Below are 13,789 nucleotides of genomic sequence, written 5' to 3'. Positions count from 1 at the left end.
ATCTCATCGCGCACCATATAAAATACCGTTTTAGTCGTGCTGAAATGCCTAACCCAAAGTCTTTCATCAGAATGATTTGGTAGAACCAAGCCAGAACTGTCCTGCATGATTGCATTCCCAAACACCAGAATCCGAACGCAAGATAACATGACGGCATTTATTGCATTTTCAATTATATAAGAAAGTCTCACTGACTTCACCTGTTCCAACAAATGTATTATTCTATTAATGATACTTTGTGCCAGTTTCCCATGAAGTAAAGGTTTTGTTCCCTTGAGCACATGGGATGGAAACGATGCTTTATCCGCAAATGTTTTCCGCAAATGCAAAGTTTAATTCGCAACATAGCTAGTGCGGCAAGGCTATTTTTATTCGTCTGCATTTATTTGTTGTAGTGACCGACAACAGGCTACAGATGCTGGTTTTATGGTTCTATTTCCTTGTATTTAACCATGAACATTTCTTTATAAAAAGCTAACCTTTAATGTTTTCAGCAAGTTTGGCAGTGAAAAATATAAATCATATGTTTTTACCAGGACCAAGAGTTTGTGAAAATAACAGGGATCAAGTATGAAGTCTGCCCTCCAACCCTATGTTGTCTGAAGCTGACCCAGATTGACCCTGGAACAGGCAAAATAACAGACCGAACCTTTTCCATAAAGTAAGTGCTGGCAAGCAGTGCTGGGTAGATTACATACACATTTTAGTCCATTACTAAATACAAATTACCCAATGAAGATTGTGGTTAGTGACACAATTATAACATTACACATTTTAGGTAATGTAATACCCTTATAAATACCATTTTGATATAAAAATAGAAAGAAAAAGAAGAAAATAAATGTTGAATCTGAATTGCGTAATCCAGTTACATGTAATCAGTTTCTACCCAACATTGTGGACAAGATCTGCTATAAAATTAAAGTTATCTTTCAGATTTTTTGGGTTGATTTTTAAGCAAAAATGTTTGTTTTGGTGCCGTTTTCCCCCAGATATCATGATATGGCGGATGTAATTGATTTTCTGGTGCTGCGTCAAAGCTACGACGAGGCGCGGAGCAGAGTGTGGACATCAAGTAAGTATGAGGCATGACCTGAGAATAGAGTTGAGAGAGTTTGTTTTGGTACCCTGCATCAATTCAGTCTTGACTGTTCTTTTTCTGTAGATGATCGGTTTCGCTCCGTGATCGATGACGCCTGGTGGTTTGGGACCATAGTTTGTCAGGAACCATATCAGTCCGAGTATCCCGACAGCCATTTTCAGTGCTTCAAAGTCAAGTAAGCTCAATTATTGGGAGCTGGTACATTGATCTTAGGCATTGGCTGTGATTTTTAACTTTCTGACTTTGCAGATGGGACAATGGCGAGACAGAAAAGCTGAGTCCATGGGATGTGGAAGCTATTCCTGAAAACGGTACTTCTGACCACTTGAGCTTTAGCTTAAACCAGATGCACTGTAGGGTTTTTGCAGCTCAGATCAAATTTGCAAATCAGCAGTCGTTGCGCTAAATTCAGGTTGTTTGTTTTGTGTGTTTACTCCTGCATTTCTTACAGAAAGGTAATTTTGTTATTGTGTTTTAATAAAGCAAATGGTCTGTTTATTGAATTGATTGTTTCCGCGCTGCAGCTGAACAGCCGGAGTCGGAGGGTGCGGGGGTGCCAGTGACGGATGAGGAGATGATCGACATCCTCTATAAACCTCAGGGGGGTGAATGGGGGGACAGGGGTCGAGACCAAGAGAGCGCACGCATCATTGCAGGCATAGAACAGCTTGTGACTGTGGGTGCGTTTGATTTTGCAGTTATCCTATTCTTTACATTATCTTTATCAATTTTGGGCCATTTCTTTAAAGGTACACTATGTTACTTTTGTTCCGCTAGCGGTTAAAAAACAAACAAAACTGCATGCATTTTGCGGAAGACCTTTTGTCTTGGCTGTGGTTCGGCGCTGCGTGACTGTCGGACTCTCTGTTAGAGAGCTACATATGGCAGTTTATCTGTTCAGTTAAATAGCTTACTCACATGTTGAGTAATAAAAAACACCATCACGTCGATTATACAACATTTCAAATCCTTCAGTTCTCGCCATCTCTGAAAAGTCAATCCAATGTTGGTTCTTGTTTTATTACGAGCTCTGTCGCGTTCCCTTTTCACCAGCAGACTCTCCTCTGTTCGGCGTTTGTTTAAAACGGGTGATTCCCCGGAGGTTGGAGATTTAGCTGATCCATGTCAAGCTTTCTCACTCGTTGTTACTCGTTATGACACTCCCACACCAGACACGCGTCAAAGTAGCCGGAGCAACTTCTCTCTATTTACGGATATGACGAAACAATCACGGGCGAGTGACATGTTCGCAATTTCCTGTGAAAACCATCCTGTCAGGTCTAAAATATAAACGCTAATTGCTTACCATAGGGAATCAGGGTAAGACAAATGTATTTTGGAAGGATTGATGTAGTTTATTTTTTAACACATAAATTACAAAGTGTACCTTTAAGCAAATCAGATTTAGATGGTCTACAAGGACTTAAAGGTGTTAGTTCACCCAAAAATTAAAATGGTCATTTTTTACCTCACCCTCATTTCGTTTCAAACCCACAAGTACTTTGTTGGACAATTTGTTATTCATAATTTTTCTTCATCCATTGAAAGTATATGTAGTTAACATTTTCAATGCTGCAAAAAGTTCATAAAGACATCATAAAAGTAATCCATATGAAAAGAGCGATATAATCCAAGTCTGAAGAGACCTCAATGGTTCTCACTCGTGTTTTGAGCTTCCATTTACCGTATTTGATGTGCTCAATGAATGTGCGTTGATCAATGTTTAAAGGTGAATAAAAGCCTAAATAAATCTGTTGAACACTTGGATTATACCACTTAATTCATTTGGTTTCTTTTTTCGATTTTTTTTAATGTACATTTTAAAGCGTGAAAATGTTGATGAGAGAATTTTAAAAATATCTCAATTTGTTTTCCGAAGTTGAACGAGTCAAGTCTTATAGGTTTGGAACGACATGAGGGTGAGTAAATGATGACAGAATTTTCATTGTTGCGTGAACTAACCCTTTAAATGTTACCCTCTGGCTTATCAATGTCATTTCTGTCCTTTTGAACAGACATCACGGCTCCTTTCTCTGGTCCGGTCGACCTTGCTCAGTATCCTACTTATTGTGCTGTCATTGCATATCCCACCGACCTGAACACCATCAAACTGCGGCTCAAGCACAAGTTCTACAGGTTTGTAACTTAAAGGGTATTGTCCACCTAAAAATAAAAATGTATCAAATTATACAGACAACTTTCTGAACCTGTGTGACGTTAGTTTTTCATGGTGCACAAAAGTAGACATTTTAATCAATGTTCATTCTGCCTTTTTTCCATGCAAAAAATACCAAATAGTCTTATCAACTTGTAGTCGGTTTTAATCACCAATATTTATAGGGTTAGTTCACCCAAAAAATGAAATGATCAATTACTCACCCTCATGTTGTTCCAATCCCATAAGGCTTTCGTTCATCTTCAGAACACAGATGATTTCTGTCCCCAAGTCTTTAAACTTTGACGCTTCAAAAAGTTCATTGAGATCGCAAAATTAATCCACATGAAATCGAGCAGATTAATAAAAGTCTCTTGTGGAGACAGTTTGTGATAAACAGATTTAATTTAGGCTTTTATTCACATATGGACATTGATCAATACGCATGCATACTTGTCTGAAACACAAGAGCAAACCTCACACATCACCTGGTTCTCACACATCAAGCACGCATGTTTGCGCTTCTGTTGCACTGACTCCTTTTATTTGTATGGAAAAGAGTAGTGTGCACATTATTCAAAATATCCAGAAAGAAATTGGAAAATGGCTGAATAAATGAGAGTTTGCCGGTTTTATTTTCTAATTTCCCATATTTGTGTGTTGCTTGCTATTTGTTTGTTTTAACATGTCTTGGTTTTTTAGGAGGCTGTCTGCACTAATCTGGGATGTTAAACACATTGAACAAAATGCCAAGACCTTCAATGAGCCCCGCAGCAAGATTGCACAGTCTGCAAAAATCATAACAAATGCTCTCCTGAAGTTCATAAGGTTTGTCCTGGACGTTTGTGGCAAAAATCTATTTGTGATATTGTGATGTTTAGCTTTTGTAACTTTTTCCCCCTCTCTGGCCACAGTAAACCTCACTGTACAGATATTATGGAGATCTATAATGCCGTTGAGAACATGGAGTACTCTGACGATGAGGTGAGTGTGTTTGTTCAACCTGTATTTTCTCTTCGTTTTCCTGGAAAACATGAGATTAATTCACGTGGCTTTCAGGACATGGATGACATTGATGCACCTGGACCCTCTGCTGGACAAAGACTTCGCCAGGTAGTGTGAGATATATTATGCATAATAGGACAATAGTAGAGTTGGGTAATATGACCGCATTGGTAGAAATGGTTTAACAGAGATTCTATTACATTGTTAAAGGGATAGTTCACCCAGAAATGAAAATTGTCATTTACTCACCTTCAAATTGTTCCAAACATGCATTAATTTATCTCTTCTGCTGAAGATATTTTTAAGAAAATGGGGAACCAAACAGTTGATGGACCCCATTGAGGACCCCATAGTATGGAAAAATAATACTATGCAAGTCAATGGGGTCCATCAACTGTTTGGTTCCCCCAACAGAAGAAAGAAACTACAGGTTTGGAACAACTTGAGGGTGAGTAAATGAAGAGAGAATTTTCATTTTTGGGTGAGCTATCCCTTTAACATCGTAGTATATATCCCCCATGGTTAAAAATTGTAACACAACAGTAAATGAGAAGTTTGTTTAGATGGAAAAATGTATGCGTTAAAGATGCTTTCTTTGTGATTTTTGCTAGCCATCAGTGGAGGTCGTACTGGACAGGGACGCATGGAAGGATTCCTGCAAACGTTTACTGAACTACATGTTTGAGTGTGAAGATTCAGAGCCTTTCCGGGATCCTGTAGATCAGGGAGATTATCCGGTGAGTCTCCAAAACACGATCAATGGAATATTGTTATGGAAGTGGTCATCTTTCTTATCTCTTTCCCTGCCGAAAAGTTGTTGTTTTTTAAGTTGCCAGCTATTATTTTTTTTTTTTTCATATCTTTGATGGCCGCCACAATATTTCTTGTATGAATATGCAATTTTATCCACACTTGAATGTGGATAAGTAAAAAAAAAAAAAAAACTGAATTAAAAAAGCTAATAAAATCACGTTTTTGTCAAAGACTACGTCTGGTTCGGATTCAGCATCGATGTTTTAAGTCATGTTTATATGAAAACAGTGGTGTCACTTCTCTGTGGTGTTAGGAAGTGCCACCTCTTTGTCCAAAGATAGTTAATAGTAATAGTTTAGTCTTATAATACCATGTCTCGGTGTCTCCAGGATTACGGTAATATCATCGACACGCCTATGGACCTTGGAAGTGTGCGGCAGTCTCTGGAAGAAGACCGCTATGAAAATCCCATAGACCTTTGCAAGGACACCAGGCTTATTTTCGCCAATGCTAAAGCCTACACGCCAAACAAACGGTCAAAGGTAACGCATTAATGTCTTGACTAACTTTTTTCCTCTAGTCTTTGTACTTCTTAAAGCCTCATTGATATCCTCATGTGCTATTTTACAGATTTACAGCATGACTTTGCGACTGTCGGCGTTTTTCGAGGAGAGTATACGCAAAATCATTTCCGACTACAAGACTGCCGTGAAAAGTAGCTTGAAGCTGCGCCGCAGTCAGAGATTCAGGAAGAAGTTGCAGCATCAGGACTCGGCTCTTTCCCACCAAGGATCCACACGGTAGGCCTGATCTCCCTGCCTCCACGCATTTTCTCTTACTCGATTCTTCTCCTTGTTTGTTTTGCGATGAATAGTTTGCATGCAGAAGACAATAAACCTGTCCTTATTTCTCCTCCTGGCCCCAGTCAAAAGAGGGCTACTATAAAGACTCAGGAAAATACAGAACAGTCTACAGCCAAATCTACCTCAGCCAAAGTGTCTGGACCAGAGCGCCGCAGAGGCAATGAAGCCAAGGAGAACTTCAGACGGAGCGGCTCATCTTCATCCGGTGAGACAGACAGTTCTCAAAAATTATTCGTTTCTGATATTAAAATACAAGGCACTCGGTTGCTGCACATTGTACTTCACAACACCTGTGTGCAGAGCAGTTCACAAAATGAAAAGCTCATGGACTCGCCACCATAGTGAGCTGCTTATGCATGTGAAGATCTTCTGAAACTGTTTGAACTTCTTCTGTGGGACACAAAAGGAGAAACTTATTAAGTTTACATTAGTGCTGCAAGATTAATCGTATCGCAATCGCGATGTCAAGCCTACGCGACGCAAAATGCTGCGATTTTATATTAAATAAACAAATTAGCGCTGTTAACGCACTTATTAATGCAAATGCTTTTAAACCATTCATGCGCGATAAGACATAAAAGAACGAGCTGCCTGTGAATGTCCTCCTGACACACACACACACACACACACACACACACAGATAGACGCGCGCCAGTATCAAGTTCTCTTTCGCGGTAGAACGAACGTATGCCAAAATGAACGCGCTGCCTGTGAATGTCTGACTGTGACACACAGAAAGACTCGCACTAATATCGTGCGTGCGTGCGCACAAAACAGCATGACAGAATACAGTTCTCTTTCAAGCTTGAACGAACAATAACACACACAATTATGCCAAAATGTCTTTTTGTCGAGTGTCTTCATAACATAAGAGTAGTCTTATGATGAACATGAAGAGTTGTGATGACTCGTGAAAGAATGAGGCGCGTGTGAGATCCGCGTCTCTGACAGCGGCTGGTCTTAAAGGGACAGTACAGTAGCCACTAATTATATCTGTCGCTGAAGTTATTCTTTTTTTATTTTGTTATTTTTCTATTTTTTTTATTTTTATTATTATTTTTCTTTACCCCTGACATGTATGGTTATATGTACTCTTGTATGTAAATTGTTTTGTTCTTGTTAAATGCAATAAAAAAAAAATCTGTCGCTAAAGTTAATCAAAGAACAAAGGAAACAGAGAAAAACACTCACTGCTCTTGACTAAAGAACTTTTTTCTTTTGGCTGATTATCACTAATCTGTGTGTGCATTTATTTTCCTTGAGAACCAAGCAAGTTGACTCATGAAACCATTTGTTTATTATATCGCATATCGCAATCGTAATCGCAATATTGACCTCAATTATCGCAATATGACATTTTCCCCAAATCGTGCAGCACTAGTTTACATTATTCACTGACCGTTTTCACCTCCAGTGACCTGGAAACGTTGTGACCAGATCAGTGAGTCAGTCAGTTGAACTCAAAAACCAGATCAGTCGTGTTGTGAATGAAACATTCTGCCTGGTTTTGTGAACTGGATCAACAATTTCAACCAATCATTTAGGGATGCAAAATATATCGGCCACCATATCGGTATCGGCCAATATATATGTTACTTTTTATTGTTAACATTATCTGCCTGATAAGAAAATGTGGCCGATATATTCAAGCCAATAAATAATGGATTATTTCCTTCAGCTGAGACACTTCAGATGTGCACTGTTCGCTCTGATAGTTTTGAATTGCTTGAAATAAGACTGCACAAGTCTCATATAGTCTTCATAAAATTATAATGAGAATATTATAATTGTGTGTTTGGGACATGGCTTTTAATGGTGAGACTAGTTTTTTTTAACCAGGCTCTCAAACATTATATACAATTTTGAATATAGATTTATTGGTCAATATATCAGTTATCGGCTTTCATATATAAAGAGTTATCAGAATTTGCCAAAATATTCATATCGGTGCATCCCTACAATCGTTGTTCCTGTTGAATGCACTGTGCTTTGACAGGCAATATATTTAGAGAACCACCAGGTGGAGCCATTTATCAGTTGACCGGATATTACATAGACAATCGATTAAGTTGGAAATAGTATATATTTCTCAAAGTACTGGTAAAACAGATTATAGGCAAATCTTTTATTACATGGGGCCTTTAGCACCTGATGTTCATTCCATAGTTTCTTAAGTTTGTGCTTTTGATTTCTAGGGTCTGATCATGACAGCAAACAATCAGCAAGTCAGTCGGAAGAGGATGAAGAACCTTTATCTTCGTCTCGTGGCTTCAGACGAGAGACCAGAGCCACGAGAAGAGCTGCACAGAAAAAAGGAGCAAGACGAAAACATGGTGAGACCCCACAATATGTGTCGTCGTGTGCAGAGAAATGAAGCGTATTCAACTGTGTCCACCTAGTGACTGGCTGAACATACAAATTTTATACATCTTACGTCTTATGTATCCTAGAGAGCCATGCCAAGATGAATGGGCACAGCAGGTCACATGAGCGTCAGAGACCACGACCCTGCAGCGACTCTGACCAAGAGCCTTCGCAAGGTTCAGACACCTCAGAAAACGAGTCGTCATCTTCTGTCAGTCGCCGGCCGAGGACCCGCAAGACCGCCATGGCAGCGGTCAGTAAGATGAAACTCATGGATATCCTGGAAGACGAAGATGGTGACGGCTCGGACGAGGAGGGTCGTGGAGGCAGCAGCCGTCCCGCAACCCGTGCTAGCAAACGCTCTGCTGTCATTCAGAGCAGCTCTGATTCAGACCAAGAGGAAGCTTCTCAGGGTATAAACATCTACATCGCTTACCTTGAAATGTTTGATGTAAAAACAACTTCTTTCCAAATATCGCATGTGCCTTAAACTCTTTTAAATGTTGTTCTTCTCATAGAGTCAAATGAAAGTGATGCTTCAGCTAGTGAAGAAGAGAAAAGTGGCGTCAGCGCGGACAGTGACTCGTCTTCTCACAGCAAAGAGGAGAGTAGATCTGCTGGGCGCAAGCGATCAGCGGTTGAGAAAAAGGGTATGTTTGGAGTATCGCCTTCATGGTTGAACCGTTGAGCTCTACAGTCAGCATGAAATCAATGTTTATACATCAACACATCCCTGTTTTTCACTTTCCAAAGAAGAAAAGAGTTCATCTTGATGATGATAACTTGAGTCATAATAACTTGTTCAGCTTGTATAGCATGATCACTAGGACAAAACCTTTTCCACAATTTGCTGCAAACTCCCCATTCTGGTAATGATGCCTTCTTTTCACAATCTAGTCTATTCCTGATGGACAAAAGTCTCATCCTGCAGTTTTTCTCATATGTTGTTATATTCAGAAGTCACATTAAGGTAAAATGGGTTGTTAATGTTTTATCTCTCAGATTTATCTGGTTTTGGTGATTTCAGATCTTCATCTGTGATTTGAAAACTTGAATGAAAGTCTTATGTGTTTGGGTCGACATGAAAATGAGTAATGGATGATGGATAATAGGATGATTTTTGGGTTAACTAACCCTTGAATGCTAATGGGACACTGACAAAGAAAGAAAGATAAAGAAAGGTCAATATATTGTGGAGAGGAAGTTGTTGACTACTTTTTCCATTTTTAGAAACGTCTCCTTTCGTCAATGGACACAGCACCAAACTACAGTGGGAGGACAGTGAGGACAACTCGAATGATGGGGGGAGTCAGAATGAAAGTGTGAACGGGGAGTCGGACGAGGACCTCGTTGTCAGGCGGAAATACACCAGGAAGACTGCGAAAGCCGCTGTCAGTAAAATAAAGAAACTGAATGACACCGATGCCGAAGAAGAGGAAGATCGCTCCAGAAACCGACGTCAGAAACATCGGCAAAGCAAGCAGGATTCTGAAAAGAGCTCTGAGGAAGATGTTGAGGTTCCCAGAACTCAAAAGCACCCTCATCATAACGGAAGAAAGGTGTATGCGAAAGAGCTGAAGAAAAGTAAAGCCTCATCAGAAAGCTCAGAACAAGCTTCTGCCGCAAAACAAGTTACCCACAAAAAATCCTTAGCCACAGATGCATTTATGTCAACAACCCAGGACTCGGAGGAACTCAGTGATGTTTCGGAAGAGTCTGACGCACACAGGAAGAGAATCAAATCAGAAGATGATGAGAATCAAAGCGATGATGCTGAAGAAAAAAGGTCCACCAGGAACAGAAAACGGGCGTCCAACGCTCGCAGAAAGAAACTTGACGAAAGGTCGGATGCCTCCAGTTCGGGTAGCGAAGGAAAGTTAGACCGAAGGAGGAGAAAAAAGGTGGGCTCTTCCTCCGACGAATGGCCAAAGAGTGGCGTATCAGAGGAAGACAAGAAGCCTCATCCGAGGAGGAAGCCTTGCGTTACAGTTTCATCCAAGGGAAAATCACTTCAAAATCTTCCCAAGAAGAACTACATTATGGAGGACTCAGATGCAGAATTCAGTCCTGAGATGGGGATGCAATCGAAGAACAGAAAGAGCAAGGAGCGGACCAACTCCCGGGCGAGGAAACCGTCAGGCGGCGTCTCCAAAAGGAAACGCAGCGGCTCCTCAGAGTCTGAAGACTCGGACAACAAGAGTAGCAGGACCAGTGATGAGAACGAGTGCGTGGAACCTCAACGAAAGAGTGCGAAACGCTTCAAGCGCTCTTCAGACTCTGAGAGCGACTCGGAAACTAAATGCAAATCGGAGAACGGTCGAGTTCTAAGGCCTCAGGAGAAGAATCCCAAAGCGACCCGGCGACGGCGGAAACAAAGCGAAAGCGATAACGGGAGCAACGAGGATGCCAGCGACTCCGAGAGCGAAGAGTCCGCGGAGTCCAAATCGGATGCCAGCTCAGGTTCACGGAGCAGTCCGAAGAGAAGACTGAGAAGCCGTGACCGAGGAGCCGCGAGGAAACGCCAGAGGGATGCTTCCGACGAGGATAGCGACGTGTCGTATGGGAAACCTCGACGGGCCACACGCATCCGGACCAGAAACCGAGGCAAGCGGACTGTGAATTACCAAGACAGCGAATGAAGGACTTGGAGGGTCGAGCCATGCAAAAAGACACTAACTGGAGACCTTGAAGACACTTGATTGTCCCAACATTAAAAACAATGGTAGTAGCACTGGAGTCCTCAATATACTGTGAATCAGTTCCATTCAGGGATATTTATATTTTCTATGAAAAACAAAACAAAAACTAATGAATTATAAATAAGATGTATTTGATCTACTGGTTTGGCTGTTCAAACCAGCCCCACTCTGTGATTCGGCCAACAGGAAAGACTTGCATAGAGAAGCATTGTTTGCTTGGGTGCTATCTTAATATACCTCCTGATTAATTGAGCATATTTGCTGGCTTGCACTAAAAGGCACACTGTAATGAGGTATTTTATACACTAAGTCTGCATTAGAAACTCAGGGGTCAACTACGTTTACCATATTCTCAGACTTGCATTTGTTTTTTTATTTTTAGTTCTAGGATTCTAGTGTCGTATTGTCGACATGAGCATTTAGGTTCAAACACCCTTTAACGAAAAATGAGCAAGTCGTCTTCGACTCGGACACACACAATTCTGTATTATCACTGTTAAAGGGATCGTTGAGCCAAAATGTACAAACTTTTTTTTTTTTTTTTTTTTTTTTCTGTCATCCTTTTGTGGCTCCTCTTTGTTTGTTTGGATTTCTTTGACCATATTTCCAGGTTTCTGAGAATCAGTCTGTAGCAAAGCATTGTATATTTAAATTCCTCTGTCAAGCATTAATTTTCTTTTTGTATTCGATTAAAATGAATTGACATGCCATGAAATATGAATTGGTACCTATTTGCTAAGTACAGTAAATCAAAAATGAGTACTTCCAGCAAAGTACTGTGATTTCTCATATTGGGAAGATGTTTTAGTGATCTGTGTTGCATACTTTCAGTATTAATTCCTTTTCTGACTTAACTTATGAACAGCAATGAACTTTTTGTACACAGTCTTTGAATTGTGCATCGCAGTTTATGTAATGCAGTTGTCAATTTGCTTGATGTCATTTTCATAAGAGCTTCTTTAATACACCGAGGATGTTAAGTCTGTTGGCCGCTGAAGTGAGAGATGGATGACCTCCTATGAATAAAGTACTGTTTCAGGTTGGAGTTGGAATTTGTTTTCTTTTGTTTTCGTTTTTCAGCCTCCTGTTTTGCTTGAGAAATCTTTAAATGAGCTGATACAGCACAAAAGAAAGGCAAATCTTAATTCTTTTAAAGTCCCCTTGTGGTGAAAATCAAGTTTTTAATGTTGTTTATATCTCTATGTGGTGTTTTTAAAATGCTTTCAGACAAACTATATGCAAATTCATAAGTCGACACCATTGCTGAGTATTTTCTCCTTAAAACTGCAGTGAATCAAAGACAGTCTCAAAAACACGCTTTGAAATCGCTGGTGTTTCTGACGTCACAAACTACCTTGTAACCAATCAGATCAACATGTGATTGTCAACGAGTGGATCTCTGAGCTGGAGTGAGTGAGTGGAGGCGGGGCTCATTTGCATATTCATAGAACCGCGTATACTAAATACTTACATTCAAGCTATTATAAGGCATGAAGAAAAAAATTCACAGAAAATGTTTTTTAAATATGTAATTTTGCTGAACAAAGATGAGTTTTAAGGGATAAAATTGACTACAGGGAGACTTTAACAAATATAATTGCTCATGATTACATGTACACTATTTAATGATCAAGTCCATATTTTGGTTTGTAATTTTATGCGCTGTTACTTGACTGAACCATATGTACACACATGTGGATAGATATAAATTAATATTCTGTTACAGTCGTTATTTAGGTGTTTGCTTCTCCCAAGAATCTGATTAATTCATGCACATATTATGTAGCTTAATCAGGTTATGGCGATTGGCGTGTTCATGCAAAGTGGAATTTTAATAAATTCCGATCGATATCAGAATAATAATTGTGCTTTTAAAGATGGTCATTGCGAGTTGGTAAATTAAAATATTTAGCATTTCAACTCTAAAGCTCTTTTCTTTCTTTTTTGTAAGATTGGTGTAGAAATTATATCTTTTTTTACTGGTTCTTTGGGCAAATTAAGTGGCTTATGCCGCTTCGCCATTTGTAAGTATCGTCTTAATGCAATGAGCATAAAACTCCAGAGGTGTTTATTAAGGATTCTGGAATGGCCTGATGTTAGTCTTAAAATAGTATCTTTACTATTCACAATGACAAATGTTGCAATATTAAATACTACAAGGAATTAGGCTTAGTATTAACACTGGTCCGATTTTAATAACTAGGCTACTACAAAATGTAACCGTGCCTCACTGTCAACACTCAGCGATGCGGTAAAATTGCAGAACACAGGTTATAATGAAGCTGCATGATTGGAATTATGTAAACTGAATTATTTATTTTATTTTATTTTTTTAACAAGAATTGTGCAAGCGTTCATATCACAGACAGCAAACTGAACTTTAGCCTACATGACCTGAAGTGTATGCGTACAGTCAACTCTCCTTATCTCTGGCTTTTGCTCCTGCACACTTCCTAATATCAATACTGAAGAGCAAATCTGTAATGTAGCTTGAATGAAGTTAAGCATATTGACGAACTGTAGTTTCATTTTTCTCTGAGGATGGAGAAACTGAGTTTTCTTTTGATGTTTTGATTAGTCTAATTATTAGTAAGATGTGATTTGGCTTATAAATGATGAATTATATTGTTCTAGCTGCTTGTTTTTGATCAGTGCCTTGAAATGTTCCTCTTTAGTCAGTAAGTGCAATCTTGTCTTTGATCACATTAAAGATAACATTTTGTTGATGGGATAAGGAATTGCTTGGTGGTTTTGAGGACTAACTAACTCATAAGGTTTTTATTTTGCAAGCTTTTAAAACACGGAAGAGGATGATGGGAACACTTGCCCTAAATTCTATTTCTCAAGC

At 39.5% G+C, this 13,789-nt stretch overlaps 1 protein-coding gene across 2 annotated transcripts in view; it reads left to right on the top strand.

Annotated features, from left to right (window-relative positions):
• The window catches only part of brwd1 (bromodomain and WD repeat domain containing 1), a 39,242-nt gene extending 27,251 nt beyond the window's left edge, over window positions 1–11,991 (top strand). For both annotated transcript variants that reach the window (XM_081369692.1, XM_081369691.1), the window contains 17 exons: window positions 537–661; window positions 993–1,075; window positions 1,166–1,277; window positions 1,352–1,413; window positions 1,627–1,782; window positions 3,118–3,238; window positions 3,960–4,085; window positions 4,172–4,241; window positions 4,317–4,370; window positions 4,874–4,999; window positions 5,405–5,557; window positions 5,646–5,815; window positions 5,941–6,083; window positions 8,074–8,211; window positions 8,329–8,655; window positions 8,761–8,892; window positions 9,473–11,991. In XM_081369692.1, coding sequence (XP_081225818.1) covers window positions 537–661; window positions 993–1,075; window positions 1,166–1,277; window positions 1,352–1,413; window positions 1,627–1,782; window positions 3,118–3,238; window positions 3,960–4,085; window positions 4,172–4,241; window positions 4,317–4,370; window positions 4,874–4,999; window positions 5,405–5,557; window positions 5,646–5,815; window positions 5,941–6,083; window positions 8,074–8,211; window positions 8,329–8,655; window positions 8,761–8,892; window positions 9,473–10,881 — 3,507 coding nt within the window. In that variant the 3' untranslated portion in view covers window positions 10,882–11,991. The remainder of the gene's footprint in view (window positions 1–536; window positions 662–992; window positions 1,076–1,165; window positions 1,278–1,351; window positions 1,414–1,626; window positions 1,783–3,117; window positions 3,239–3,959; window positions 4,086–4,171; window positions 4,242–4,316; window positions 4,371–4,873; window positions 5,000–5,404; window positions 5,558–5,645; window positions 5,816–5,940; window positions 6,084–8,073; window positions 8,212–8,328; window positions 8,656–8,760; window positions 8,893–9,472) is intronic.
• The last annotated feature ends 1,798 nt before the right edge of the window (window positions 11,992–13,789 follow it).

This window comes from Scardinius erythrophthalmus (assembly GCF_964197995.2).
Source record: "Scardinius erythrophthalmus genome assembly, chromosome: 7".
Classification (NCBI taxonomy): domain Eukaryota; kingdom Metazoa; phylum Chordata; class Actinopteri; order Cypriniformes; family Leuciscidae; genus Scardinius; species Scardinius erythrophthalmus.
Note: the sequence above shows the minus strand (reverse complement) of the source record. Positions and strands in the feature narration are given on the sequence as shown.